This window comes from Diabrotica virgifera, chromosome 9 (genome assembly GCF_917563875.1).
Source record: "Diabrotica virgifera virgifera chromosome 9, PGI_DIABVI_V3a".
In the NCBI taxonomy this organism is placed as follows: domain Eukaryota; kingdom Metazoa; phylum Arthropoda; class Insecta; order Coleoptera; family Chrysomelidae; genus Diabrotica; species Diabrotica virgifera.
In genome coordinates this window covers 209,272,407-209,287,783 of record NC_065451.1, presented here as the reverse complement: position 1 = coordinate 209,287,783, position 15,377 = coordinate 209,272,407, and the positions used below count along the sequence as shown (strand labels likewise).

The 15,377-nt window shown below is 31.9% G+C and overlaps 1 protein-coding gene across 1 annotated transcript in view; it reads right to left on the bottom strand.

The window, feature by feature from the left end:
• Positions 1–15,002, bottom strand: part of LOC114327649 (RAC serine/threonine-protein kinase) — a 29,106-nt gene extending 14,104 nt beyond the window's left edge. The window contains exons 1-6 of the mRNA XM_050662376.1: positions 14,794–15,002; positions 9,917–10,038; positions 9,649–9,858; positions 5,879–6,242; positions 2,921–3,102; positions 2,542–2,749 (exon numbers count right to left, since the gene is read on the bottom strand). Coding sequence (XP_050518333.1) covers positions 2,542–2,749; positions 2,921–3,102; positions 5,879–6,242; positions 9,649–9,858; positions 9,917–10,035 — 1,083 coding nt within the window. The 5' untranslated portion in view covers positions 10,036–10,038; positions 14,794–15,002. The remainder of the gene's footprint in view (positions 1–2,541; positions 2,750–2,920; positions 3,103–5,878; positions 6,243–9,648; positions 9,859–9,916; positions 10,039–14,793) is intronic.
• Between the last annotated feature and the right edge of the window lie 375 nt (positions 15,003–15,377).

Genomic DNA, 15,377 nt, shown 5'->3' with positions numbered 1-15,377 from the left:
ACCAAACTTATGTTTTTTTAAATGGAACACCCTGTATTTTATTTTAAATTTGAAATCTGCTTCACTTCCACATCACAACAATGTAAAGTTTTATTATGTTATACTGGGTATTTAAAAAGTTATAACCAATATTACCTGAAAATCGTATCAAGTTTAACTCCCTGTATAATTAAAAACGAGCATAGGAACATTGATCTATTGCAACCATAGTTTTTTAATAATTGTTAAAAATTATAAAACATATTCGTTTTCATAATATTCGTTAAATCAAATACAGGGTAAGTCAAAATGCAAGTACATTATTTTCTTGGTAATTTTAAATATAACACCCTGTATTTTATATCACTATCGAAAAGCACTAATATCGTACTTCAAATTTTATGAAGTACTCCCTATACCTAAAGTTATCAGTTTTCTAGATATTTTTATTTTTCCATCAAAGTATTAATTTGGTAGATATTTTAACGTTAACCCATAATTATTGTGATTGATTTGTCAGAAACTGACAGTTTGACATTATTGTTTATTAATTCAGTATTGCGGTACATCGTAAACTAGCAACAATCATTATTTAGTAATTCAGTAATTAATTCAATTTAAATTAACAATAATGAATTTTACTACTGATGAAATGGTAGATATGATCTGGATTTTGGGAGAATGCAATAAAAATTCATTACTATCAGCTAGAATTTATCAAGAACGGTTTCCAGATAGGCGGCAACCTAGACAAGATACATTTGAAAAATTGAAAGATCGATTTAACCGCACTGGTTCAGTGGATTATGAAAAACATGAGCGAACAAAAACTAGTGTGACAGAGGAAAACGAAATGAGTGTGTTGATGGCAGTTACAGAAAACCCACACACAAGTATAAGGAGTATTTCCAATGAACAAGAACTTAGTTACTACTCTGTTCAAAACATTCTATCTAAAAACAAGATGCACCCTTATCATATTCAAAAGCACCAAGAATTAAATAATGATGATTTTCAGAAACGAATAGTATTTTGTGAATGGGCTTTAGAAAAAATTAATGAGCAGAGAGATTTTTTGATTATGTCCTATTTGGTGATGAAGCTACATTCCATCGAAACGGTTCTGTTAATAGGCATAACTTTCACTACTATTCAACAAGTAATCCATACCACATAGTAACACATAGTCAAACAAGATGGTCTCTAAATGTGTGGGGAGGTATCGTCGGTAACCATGTAGTAGGACCATATTTTTTTGAAGATAATTTAAATGGTGAGATTTATTTAGATTTTATCGTAAATCAGTTACCGATATTATTAGAAGAGGTTCCACTTAATATACGTGAACAAATGTGGTTTCTACATGACGGTGCTCCTGCGCACCACAACGAATTAGTACGTGGTGAACTTAATGATCAGTTTGGTGAAAGATGGATCGGAAGGGATGGACCAGTAAGGTGGCCCCCAAGGTCACCAGAGTTCAATAAAATGGACTCATTTTTTGGGGGTTACGTTAAGAACGAAGTATATAAAATACCTGCAACAACAAGAGATGATATGAAAAGTAGAATCCGAATTGTATTTCAAAATATTTCTTTACAAATGCTTAGTAATGTAAGCAACTCTTTCAATGACCGCTTTCAAGTATGCATAGATGTTTTGGGAGGTCATTTTGAACACCTTACTTAAGTAAGATAAGTTAAAATTACTGTTGTTTTTTATTTTCTTGTGTTGTTATTTTTTTTTAATTTTGCGTCGGTTATTTTTTATAAATTTTATTTAAAATAAATTGTTTTCTTTTCTGTGTCGTTATTTCGTTACTGAATTAATAAAAAATAATGTCAAACTGTCAGTTTCTGACAAATCAATCATGGCCAACTCACAATAATTATTGGTAAACGTTAAAATATCTACCAAATTAATACTTTGATCGAAAAATAAAAATATCTAGAAAACTGATAACTTTAGGTATAGGGAGTACTTCATAAAATTTGAAGTACGATATTAGTACTTTTCGATAGTGATATAAAATACAGGGTGTTATATTTAAAATTACCAAGAAAATAATGTACTTGCATTTTGAATTGCCCTGTATTTGGTTTAACGAATATTATGAAAACGAATATTTTATATAATTTTTAATAATTATTAAAAAACTATGGTTGCAATAGATCAATGTTCCTATACTCCTTTTTAATTATACAGGGAGTTAAACTTGATACGATTTTCAGGTAATATTGGCTATAACTTTTTAAGTACCCGGTATAACATAATAAAACTTTACATTGTTGTGATGTGGAAGTGAAGCAGAATTCAAATTTAAAATAAAATACAGGGTGTTCCATTTAAAAAAACATAAGTTTGGTCTGCCACCATCTTATGGAACACCCTGTAAGATTGTAACTAATTTTAAAATGTGGAGTTTAAAGCTGCCTATAATTTTTGTCAATAACTTTTTTTTGCAATTTTTACTATAACAGATCTACTGAGCTTCCTCACACTAATCAATCACCCTGTATTATAAAACACTCTGAATAAATATTAGAATCAAATTTTGCTTACCATTTCATACATAACAACACCGATTCCCCACCAATCAACAGCTCTGCCATAATCGTTGTCTTCTAGTACTTCAGGGGCTAAATATTCCGGAGTACCACAGAAAGTCTTCGTAGTTCTTCCGTAAGTTATGTCCTCTTTGCACAGTCCAAAGTCTGCTATTTTAATATGACCGTCTTTGTCAAGAAGCAGATTCTCCAGTTTGAGGTCTCTGTAATGAACCAAAAAATCACAATAGACCTTTAACACATTGACTGCCATAATATTAAAAAAAATCGGTCCTAATGACGGAGTGTCACGCGGCTGTTATCAAAAACAACATGAGACACATATGTGTCTCACTGCAGCCAACGTGTTAACTATAGTGTGACGATATATTTACCTGTAAATGATGCCTTGCGAGTGGAGATAGGCTAAGGCAGATATTATTTCAGCACCATAAAAACGAGTTCTGTCTTCAGAAAATACCCGTTCTCTAGACAAGTGAAAGAAGAGTTCCCCTCCATTGACATATTCCATCACAAAGCACAGACGGTCGTTGGTTTGGAAAGAATATTTTAACGACTAAAAAAATGAATATATAACACTAACTGCCGCTTTCACAAAGTAAAATATACTTGTGGTTAAGAGATAACCAGAGGTTCCTCCATTATAATATATTGGGGTGTAACCTCTGGTTATCTCTTAACTTTACTTTGTGAAACCGGCAGTAAACTAACATGTAGACTAATAGAAAAGAATAGAAATGTGCTTTAATGTCACTGAAAATTTTACAATTTTATGGACAAATCTTACGAAGTTTCAGAAAATACGTAGGAAAACTGAAAGAATACTCATGAACGAACATATAAAACACGCTGTATTTCCCTGTCACCATGTCACACAAAAAATTGGCCAGCGCAAGTACATGTAATAATTATTGTTACATGTACAGTAGAACCTCGATTATCCGTCAAGGCACCGGACCAAGGGTATGATGGATAATCGAAAAGACGGTTAACAGAATATTACAAAAAAATTAAAAATTCATAGTACAACTCTCCAACTTCATTTGTACGTTTTGTTTGACAATATAAGAGGGATTTGTGTTCGTACAATCAAATCAATTTAAAATATTCTGAGATCTTTGTTTGTTATACTGTTGCTTCACATTTTGTGACGGCTGAATTTCTTAATCGGCATAAGATCATGCAATCTACTTTATTGGCTTCTTCTTGTTGAGAATACCACTCCATGAATTATTGCATGTGCGATGCAGCTTCTCTAGATTATTTACGCAAATCTTTGTCAGTTACAATGGGTTCATCAACATAATATCTACAGTCCAATTCCAAGTCTGTGTCAGCTTCTGAATCTGTTTGGTCCGCCTTTGTTGTCAATTCAACGATTTCTTTATTTGTTAGCAATGGATAGCCATTTGTGTCCTCATCACAAACCAAATTAACTTTTTTTTTTATTTTTTTACATTAAAATTTTTGCTTATGTAGTCAATACAACGTCTGTATGTACCCTGACGGTTAACCGAGGTGACGGTTAATGGAGAGACGGATAATCGAGGTTCCACTGTACTTGCACTGGACAAATTTTTTTTGTGACACGGTGACAGGAAAATACAGCATGTTTTATATGTTCGTTCATGGGTATTCTTTCATTTTTCCGACTGTAACAATAACAAATAGAATTTATCGAAATTACATAAATCGTCAATATTACAAAACAAAAGATAATTAATAAAACAAAAACAATCCATTGCGAAATTGAAATAAATTGCAAATTGCATAATACAACCTTAGAAACTGATAAGTTTAAGCTGCTGCATATGACACCCAAATATAGATAAAAATACTTTAGTTACTTGTAAATAAAGATACTGTACTTTCTTAGTTATTCATTAAGAAATTCTTCTATTGAATAGTATGGTCTTTCAGATAGATAGGCTTTTGTCATTTTACAGAACTTGAGGGAACTTGGGAAAGATGTTGCAGATTTAAGTTGTAAAGGTAGATGGTTGTATACTTTCTTTGCAGAATATAACATAGATTTCTTTACTGAGTGGATGGGATCAGTAAACAGATATCAAAGGTTGAATTTCTGGTGGAATAGTCAGGATTAGGTCTGGCTCTAAAAACATGTGGGTGTTTACGAATTAAGCAAACAGTTTCTAAAATATATAAAGGAAGTGTTAAAATTCCACGATTTTTGAAGTAACTTCTGCAGCGTGTAGCTCTTCGGAGGACAAAAAGATATCTTATTGCTCTTTTTTGTAATTTTAAAATAACATCGGATTAAACAGCTTTACTAGAACTTCAAAAAAGAAAGACCATATCGAAGAAGAGACTCGAACAGAGAAACATGTAATATTTTGGAAGAGGCTAAATTGATTTCTAGTTCTTATTGCATAGCAAGCTGAGGCTAGTTTCTTATTTACCAAATCAATATGAAGGGACCACTTAAGGTTGCTGTCTAAAAAAAATACTACAAGGAAATTTTACAGAATCAATGGTACTGATCTGGCTATTATTAAGAAGCAAGGGTTGAAGAGCTCCTTTATAGGATAATTCTACTGTCTTATCAACGTTAAAAGAGAGTAAATTAGAGTTAGACCAGGTTTTTATTGTAAGTGGATCAGAAGTTGTAGTAGCATAAAGAGTTGCAATATTTGAGTTGTTCCAAGTGACACTGATATCATCAGTAAAAAGAAAAATTTTTCCATCGATTTTTAAACTAGTAATGTCATTAATAAAGATAAGTACAGTAGAACGTCGATAATCCGGACGTCAAAAATCCGGACCATCAATAATCCAGATTTGTATCTAGCAAAAATATCTGATTCTTTTAAAACAAATTAAGAACTTCGTTGCGAAAATCGAACCTCTACCTCAGTTCAAAAATATTTTACACATTTTTTTAAAAGCCCAAATAGTGTGTGATGTTTTTACTGTACACATGGTGCTATTATAAATTAATTACAATACAGTGTTTAAACATAAAAAAATGTTTTGATTAATTTCACCTCTAGACACTTTACCGTACAAGAGAAAACATAAAATTTTAAAACGTTTGTTGTACTTTAATGTGTATACTGGCCTTTTTTGAGGTAATTTCGATAATCCGGATATTTTGATAATCCGGATGGGGTCCGGTCCCAATTAATCCGGATTATTGACGTTCTACCGTAAAAGTATGTAGAGTACCCAATCCAATACTGAAGCTTGTGGTACCCTGCGTATAATGTTTTTGAAACTAGAGTCAGTATAATTTGCTCTATCTAGTTTTTTCCTATTATTCAAGTAAGTAGTAATACGATAATACTATACTATAGTAATAATATAATACTTACAGTCAAAAATGGATGATGAGTAGTTCTTAGAACACGATTTTCAGTTTGAGTATGAGCCACCTCATCCTTTTGAATGATCACTTCCTTCTTGAGAATCTTAATGGCATACAACCTACCAGTTGTCTTTTCTCTGCACAAAATAACCTTACCAAAAGTACCTTTGCCCAGCACCTTGATAAACTCAAAGCTTTCGAGAGTAACTTTTCGTTTTCCAGTCAATTTAGAAATGGAAGTACCTTGGAGGGAGAATTTCTCGCATAGGTCCTCCATAGTGCCAGTCTCGCTGTTAGCTGGATTCATTTCTACATCTTCGCAGTCTGATATCTTTTCAGATACCATTTTTATAGCAGCTACCCATTCTTCTCTAAAAGTAATAAAAAAACGTCATAAAAACAAGTTTTATAGTTCATTGTTATTAAAAACAATTACATTATTACAGCAAATGATTATTTTGTTTACTTTTTATAGTAATATTGTTTAAAAGCTGCTCTACACAACTGTTTTGCTATACTTTTTCCATATATACACAATCATATCTTTTCAACGAAAACTTTTCGTTTATAAATTTGCAAAAGTCTGTGTGTTATTGCGTTGCCGCTCCTGCAATACTTAGAGCAGATGTATCGATGGATTCTTATGTAGTTTTGTCTTCTGAATCCAAATCTGAAAACGGCATTTCGATATCTCTAACCGTCTTCGAGATAATCGACCTCAAACTCTAAAATGTGACGTCACAATCCGGTTATCTCCTACCAGGCACTAAACGTCAGCTGAAATCTTTGATTAGGAAGTAGGCTACTTTTTTAATCTGAATTTGTTAAGCAAAGCAAATGTTATTATTTACATTTGAGTTTGACACTTCGTGAATGTCAAACTAAATTTTAAATTATTTAGCTATTAATAAAATATAAATGACATTTTATAGTCAATTTAATTATTATAAGTATAAAATAATATGTGTAATAAATGTATAAAAATACAATTTGAGTATATTTTGAAAGCAATAATGTATTAATAACTTTCAAAAGGTTTGTACGAGTAAGTATACAGCCTCCCCTTTAATGATAAATAGACTGTTCCATAATTACTACTACAGTTCATCAGTAAAAAGTATCTTTATGTATTATGTATTTCACAATATTTGAAAATTGTTCTTAAAATGTTGTTTGGAATAAAAAATTATAATATTTGACGAATTTTCTCAAATTATGGATAACAACATCATTTTCATTTATAAATCTTGTATTTTTAATTTGACGAAGAAAAGTTATTCTTCATAAAAAGCTCTTCTTGGTCTAAGATTTATGATGCAACTATCACGAATCAAATTTTATTAATTTTATACGAGGTATATAAAAAATATGAATTTCGAGTAAAGTATCTTTATACACTGCGCGTCATAGAAAACGGGCACCCCAAAAAATGGGTCATGTTTGATGCCAAGTGTCTCCTAAACCTGTCGTCCGATTTAAGTAATTTTTTCAATATCTTTTAGCTTTATTCTTTAACAATATCGCTGTAATAATATTGTTGCTAAACACATAAATTTTGATTATATACCGGGTGTACGAATCAAACTGTGTTTTTTCCTCAAAGTTTGCAACACCCTGTGGCATATTCTAGCATTTATAAAATACTGAAATTAAAATACAACTATAGCCTCAGGTTCTCTTAACATTCTGTTTATTGATACATTCGCTTATATTGGATAATACAAAAGTTAGGTACTTTAACAACAAGCCATGTTCTTCATCAGTACAGTGTGTTTCTAAATAAGGACGACAAACTTTAAGGGGTAATTCTGCATGAAAAAATAATGACCATTTGCTTTATAAACATATTTCCGCAAGTGCTTCGCCTCTGAGACACAGGATGTTGAATTTTTTCTTACAAACCGACTATTTATTTATTGCATTAAAACCGGTTGAGATATGCAAATGAAATTTGGTGGATTTTAAGAAATAGTTATTGCGCATTTTTTGACATGCAGTTAAGAATTTTATATTCACGTATGCACGCCAATGGTGAATATAAAATTTTTAATTGTATGTCAAAAAATGTGCAATAACTACGTCATAAAACCCACCAAATTTTATTTGTATATCTCAATCAATTTTTAAGCAATAAATAAATCGTCAGTTTGTAAGAAAAAATTCAACATCCCGTATGTCGGCAACGAAGCATTTGCGGGCATACGATTGTAGAGCAAACTGTCATTATTTTTTAATGCAGAATTACCCCTTAAAGTTTGTCGCACTGGTTCTCGCATTTAGAAACACCCTGTACTGATAAAGACCATGTCTAATTATTAAAGTACCTAATAACTTTTGTACTATCCAACATAAACGAATGAATCATGAAACAGAATGTTAAGAAAACCTGAGGCTATTGTAGGGCTTTAATTTCAGTGTTTTATAAATACTAGAATATTTCACAGGGTGTTGCAAACTTTAAGGAAAAAACACAGTTTGATTGGTACACCCGGTAGGTATACAATGAAAATTTACCTGTTTAGCAACAACATTATTACTATATACAGAGACATTGTTAAAGAATAAAGCTATAAGATATTGAAAAATTTACTTAAAGCGGACCACAGGTTTACGAGATACGAGACATGAAAAATGACCAATTTTTTGGGGTGCCCGCTTTCTATGACGCGCAGTGTAGTTCACAACATTTAAATTAGAATGATATATTTGCACATTTAAACATAATTTTTAATTCTAAACAACTTTTCGTAATTTCCATATTATGAATTTAAATACGTATATAAACAAAGTTTTCGTTATGATAATGCTCGCATTTTCAGCTTGTTTCTTCTAGACCTGTATATCCTCCCCCATTTATTTTCAAAATCAAGAAATTCACAATCTCTCTCTTCAGTCCTGACCTACCAGAGAGAGTGTAGTGGTCGGCGTGATGTCGTGTATTGTCCGTCTCCAAAGATCTCTATCTCTAGTCATTTCTAGATCAATCAACTCTTCTTGACTCTTTGCAAGAAGGGCTGTGTCATCTGCAAAACGTAGGTTGTAGGGCGATTGAATGTCATCTGCAAAACGTAGGTTATAGGGATATTGAATTCTCTAGATTTTTGTATGATTTGTCCTATGTTCAGATATTCGTAAGTACCTTTATCATGGTAAATCCAGTTTGCTCTTATGGTATTTCTCTTGCTAATGCTACATATATGTGTAGCTACATTCTAATGCTACATATGTGTAGCATTATTTTGCTGGCATGTGAGATAAGAGAGATGGTTCTGTAGTTATCGCATTTATGGAAGCTGCCTTTTTCATTTATTGCCTTTATTGTAGATTTTGTCCAGTTATCAGGCCATTACTTAGAATGCCATATTCTGTTACAGTGTAAGTGAAGCAAATTTATTAGTTTCTTTTGTGGCTTTAAGCATTTCCGCTGTTATCATATTATCTGGACCTGGTGCTTTGTTATATGACTATTATTTTATTCTCAAGTATTTTAGGTTTTACTTCCATTTCTTCAGGGATTTGTTGAACAAGTTCCTGGTGTTGATCATCATTGTATAGATTCTGGCTCATATAAGCTCATGTAACATCAGAAAATTTAAAATACAGCTAGAATCTAGACGTTTTTGATCAATTTTTGAAGTTACTATAGTGAAATTGCTTAAAAAATTCTTATAAAATACATAAAAAAACTATAAAGGACCAAAAAAGTGAAATAAGAGAATACACTAGATAAGTAAGTAGATAAGATAAGTAGATTCTACCAGCTAACAAAAATCTCACCTTTCTTGTTCACTTTCAACACAGAACATCCTCTCGATGACTGTGGTCCACTGCAAACCTCTTATGATGAACGTGAAAGGTTTTGGTCTGTCGATGGACATGATCTGGCAACCTTTTACAGTAAAATTGTTTAATGGTTCGACATGGTAGTAGTCTTCTAGTTTACTTTTGAAACCGACCAATGCTCCATAGTTGAGCAGGATGAAATATCTACAAATAAAAAATAGTTGTAGAAACGATATGTATTGTACAACAAAATATATAATACCTTGGTCTCCAGTTTTTCCAGTGCTCTCCTCTTTTTTGTAACCATCCTTCCTTAACGATAAGCTCCTTGCTTATGGTTAAAGGTCCCGTAGGACCACCTACTGATGAGGCTTCATTCATATTCTGAAAAAAGTGTATAATAATAACATTGTGAACCCTAGAAAGTGTTCAAAGATACTTTAACACTTTGACTGCCACAATAGTGAAACAAAAAGAAGTTTATTCCAGCGGAAAATATTTTTATCCTATATTTAACATACAAACGAGAATCAACTGTTGATTCTCTTGACTGTAGAATCAAATTGCTTGTGCATCTCATGGCAGTCAAAGTGTTCAACAAGGACATAATTTAAGAACTCATTAACAAATTTTCATTTCTTTTTTCTTTATTCTTATAAAGTATTTTGTTGGAAAATTGCCTCTTAATTACTATAATCTTTCCGTTTGTTAAGTAAACTTTTTATTTGACATTGTTTATTTTTACTTGTTATGCAATTCTCTCATCTATTACTGTATTGAAATATTTATTCTTTTACTATCACAACAGGCTGCTTTAACATGTTAAGCCTTATATAATGTGTTCCGTTCATATTAGACCAAATATGGCCAGTCACTTAACACTTAGTGACACAATAGTGTCACACAATAGTGAAAAAAAGAAGTTCTTATTTTTGGGTGAGATGTATTACTCTTATGTCATTTATAGCTTGCTGTGGTGACTCTTTTCCATTTCTTCATGTCCTTGCACTGAACTTTCCAGTCTAACATTCATTGTTCTTATATACAGGGCCGCCGAGAGGGATGAGCGGGCCCCGGTAAAAAGTGAAGAGCGAGCCCCTAGCAAAAAGTGAAAAGATGTCTATAATTTTCGAAAAATCGCATGATTTTACCAAATCATTCTCAATGCACAAAGTTGCTAGGCCAGTTAACTGATCCTGTTTCAATGTGGATCTCAATAGTATTGTTTTTATGCGAGAAAGACAATAAAGGATCTATCCGCTTCTAGGACTGTCACCGGTGATGTGAAAAATATTCTTTAACGCATAACGACATTAGGAAATAATGATTCCAATTTGAGATGTTTAATTTTATTAAGTAAATCTATTAGAGAATGTTACGTTGAGATTCAACAATATTATCCTTGTATATCGCTCTCGAATGAAAAATTTCATCTATCAATTTTTCACTCATCGTCTTTTGTCTTTATGTCACAAAATTTGAAATTCAAAATTCGCACAATGTATCAACATTTTTCTTAATATTATCGTCATCTTCATCTCGAAATATCCATAAAATGTTAAACACCGAATGAATTTCAGTTTCCGCATTTAAATCTTCTGGTTGAATTGCTTGTCATATAATCTATGACAATATTAAATATTTCACAGCGAAATAATATTTCGTCGGGCGCAAAATTATCAGTCGCGTCACTACTAGAACCAGGCAAATTATCTATGCTGGCTTCTTGCGCCGTTTTTCTTTATTTGACGTAAATTCTGAATTTATTCCATAATTACTGGCAACTAATTTAGATTCTTCAACAATGGAAGACCATGAATTTCTGATTTTGTGGAAAAACTATGTTTTTGGTCTGGTCGACGCCGGGCCCCTTACATCGCCGGGCCCCGGTAAAATGTACCGGCTGTACCGCCCTCTCGGCGGGCCTGCTTATATATCTTCTTCTACATCATCCAGTCATTCTCTTCTAGGTCTTCCTCTACACCTGGGCCATGGTGTTGTTAGTTATCCTTCTCAGCATATCTATAATAATATCGTCAGTATACTGCGAAAACCAGATAAATGACAAATTTTAAAATATTGAGTTAAGTATACCAAAATTCTCATCTTTTTATGCTCTACGTACAGGTAAAACCCAATAAATGATACGACTTACCATTCAGCAGATAATTTGTGTAATAAACAAATAAGTTACACCTAACCAACTTTTCATTTCCAAATAAAACAATATATCGCTACTTACTTCCATAAAATCAAAGTTCTGTTGCATGTAAAACCAACTAAGCACACATATATATCTAACGTGCTATGTACTAAGAGTATAAGTCATAAAAAAGATTTTTCGGGATTCTTCTATATTTTGAATTATATAATTAATAAGGTATTACCAAAGTAGAAAGTAAAATAGTTAATTACTAATTTATTAATCATATTTCGTCACCATTTTCATATTAAGTTGTAATAGTTATTTCATCAGTGGTAAAAAAGACTTTGAAAAATCCTAATAAAAAATTTTCATTTTTGACTTATACTCTTAATACATAGCACTCTAGATATATTTGCCGGACAACAATATATTTCTACTGCTGTATATCTACCATATTCAGTAAAACCAGGTAAGTGATCACACCTCAATCTTAAATTTAGGTTTAATCAGCTAGGTCTCTTAACTATTTCAAACTAATGATAGAATATTATTTCTGATATATGCATCTTTCACTAGCATATCGAATATCAAACACAACTGGTACGCTTAATTCAAAATAAAGCACTAAACTTTAAAAACGTTTTTTTCTCGATTTCGGTATTTCGACATTTATCTGGTTTTCGTAGTATACCGACGATATATCCTATTCATTTAAAGAGATTTTATGTATCTGATTATATTTTCTCCCTTTAATTCTTCTTTTTCAATTTTGGCATTAATTTTCTTTCTTCTTTCCCCCTCTCTTGTTACATTGGGGCTCAGTATTATTCTCATTATTTTTCTTTCAAATTTCAGAAGGCTATCTTCCTCTTTCTAGTTAATTGTTGTTGTTTCCATCCCATATGTAACAACAGATCTAGTATAGGTTGTATCTTTGTTCTGTTACTTAGAGTCTTGCTTCTCAACAGAGTTCTATTCACTCCATATGTTTTTTGCCTTTCCGAATTCTTTCCTCTGTTCTCTCTTTTCACTATTGTTACTCCCAAGTAGCTAAAGGTAAATACAATTTCAAATTTATAGTTCTGTATTATTAGATATTTCTGAGTGTTGCCCTTCCCTATCGTCACATATTTTGTTTTGTGTTAGTTTATCTCTAGCCCAATTCTTTACTTCCTTATCTAATTTTTAATTGCTCCAATAACTGTCATCGTCTCTTCTATGATGACTAGATCATCTGCATATGCCATTAATTTTCATAACCCATTTGTACTAACTTCGTTGTATTATAGTTTGATAAGACCGAAATTAGAATATGGATCAATTATTTGAAACCCAATATACATTCAATATGCATCCACTATTGAGAAAGTCAAAAAGAAATTTTTAAAACATTTACCCTTTAAACTGACAGGAGTTTATACTCCTAGAGGTTGTAATTACTTGGACTTACTCAATCAGTTTAACTTTGTCTCGTTAGAAAAGCGTAGAAATCAAGCTTCTGTCATATTTCTGCATAAATTGTTAAACAATAAGGTAGATTGTGCTAAGTTACTTTCACAAGGTAATATATGGGTTCCTAGATTAGCATCTAGACAACAAAATAATATCTTTTTATGTAACAGAGTGCAAACTAATATTTTGTACAAATCACCATTAAATCTAATGTGCCGTAATGCTAATAAATTAGTAGGTGTTTGTGATATATTCACCTGCAGCGAATGTGAACTTAAAAATAAATCACGGGCACATATTTTGAATGTGTGAAAGTCATAAACCTATGTATTTCATATTTTCTGTTTCCTTCTTTATTTTAGTATTCTTTTGTTTTTCTTTACATTAGTATCTTTATTCGTATGTGCTGTTATAAAAATCATTGTAAAATTTGCTCTGTAAATGGGTAACTGTTGGGCAATAAACGCTATTATTATTACTTGAAGTTGATCTGCTACAATGTTTTTTTTTCAAAGTTTATCCTCCTTAGGTTGAACAGTGTCAGGGAGATACGAGTCACCTTGTTTCACGCCTTTGATTACTTTATTTTCCTTAAAGTTTGTTCCATTGAAACTGATCTTTGCTGTGGTGTTCTTTAAACTCACTATTAGCATAAATGTCTTAATTTTTCTGGGAATCCAAGATGATCTAGCTCTTCCATCATTTCTGTATGTTTCTCACAGAGTAATTCTCACATTCCTGATCTCCTTTTTTTATAGATAGGCACTATAATACCCCTGTTTTAATCATCTGGTAGCATGTTTTGTGTTCATATTCATTGTTCTAGCTTTTTTTTTATTAATTTGTGTAATTATCTTCCTCCTTATTTTATTTTTTTTATTTCGCTTAACATGTTAAGAGCCATGGCAATCCCTAGGAACCGATATAGGAAGTAACTCATACTCCATGGAGGTCTTTGCGTATTGACGAAACTTCTACTTGGCCTTGGCATTTTTTCAACAGTTTCTCTAGCGCTAATGTGTTAAATGCCTAGACAAGGCTATTGGCATGGTACAGTTGATTTCATACTCAGATTATAGTGTAATGTGTTGAGTAAATGTCTTCTTACTTAGTAAAGTCGACTTCACTGCCTTTACAAAGGGACGCTAACTGTAGATTCCACTGCTATTTCAACATCTACTGCTGCTTTTCCATTTCGGAGGTTTTCATAAGTAACAAAAAATGAATCTGGATGGCTATTTTACAATATTTTGACTCAAAACTGAAACTCTTTTGTACAATTTTCCACAAAATCTAGTTGAAGCTACTTCTTTCATCCAGATAATGCTCATTGCCTACTGGTTATTTCCAGTGAACCAATCTTGTAAGGGTAGTGCCATATGTTAACTCTTTTGCAAAATCGTTTTATTTTCCTGCCTGTAACTTGCCTCAAACAAGTAATTTACAGTTATAACGTTCAAGCCCTCAAAAAAAGCCCCTTCTGCAAAGGGCTAACGTGTTTGATTCAGTTCTACAATAATAACAAAACGTTGTCTACCTACCTCAACGACTATTAAATACCAAAATGCTACTAATCCATACAGTTCATACTTTCATTAAACACGTTTAATTAGCAAAATTCATTAACTTTAATATTTTTTTAGATTCATCCAAATACAAAATACAAAATACGCATGAATAGAACGGGAGTAGGATGTTCACTTTTTGCTTTGCTTAAAGCTTTGACTTTGACAACTGATAATGACAGTTGATTAATTGTGGTTGTGGTCGTTATCGTTATTTGAGGACCGATAATGACGTAATTAGATATTTTTGTTGACGTAAATTAATTATTGACGCGTTAAACGCAATCAAAAGATTGCATGTTTAATTACTAAAATAATTGTGGGGACCGTTTACGTCTAAGATCCTTTTTAACAGGAAACAAAAGGGAAATTCTTAAAACCGATATATCCGAGAGTACAGTGGCGTACTCGGAAACACTAAATATATTGGTTAATTTATTTCAGAGTAATCTGACATTTTATAGAAGTTGTATTGCAGCATAATTCCTTTAAATGTCTCTTTTATACTATTTTGTTTTGTAAATTATTAGTTATAAAATAGTTTTTCAACCGATGACGTA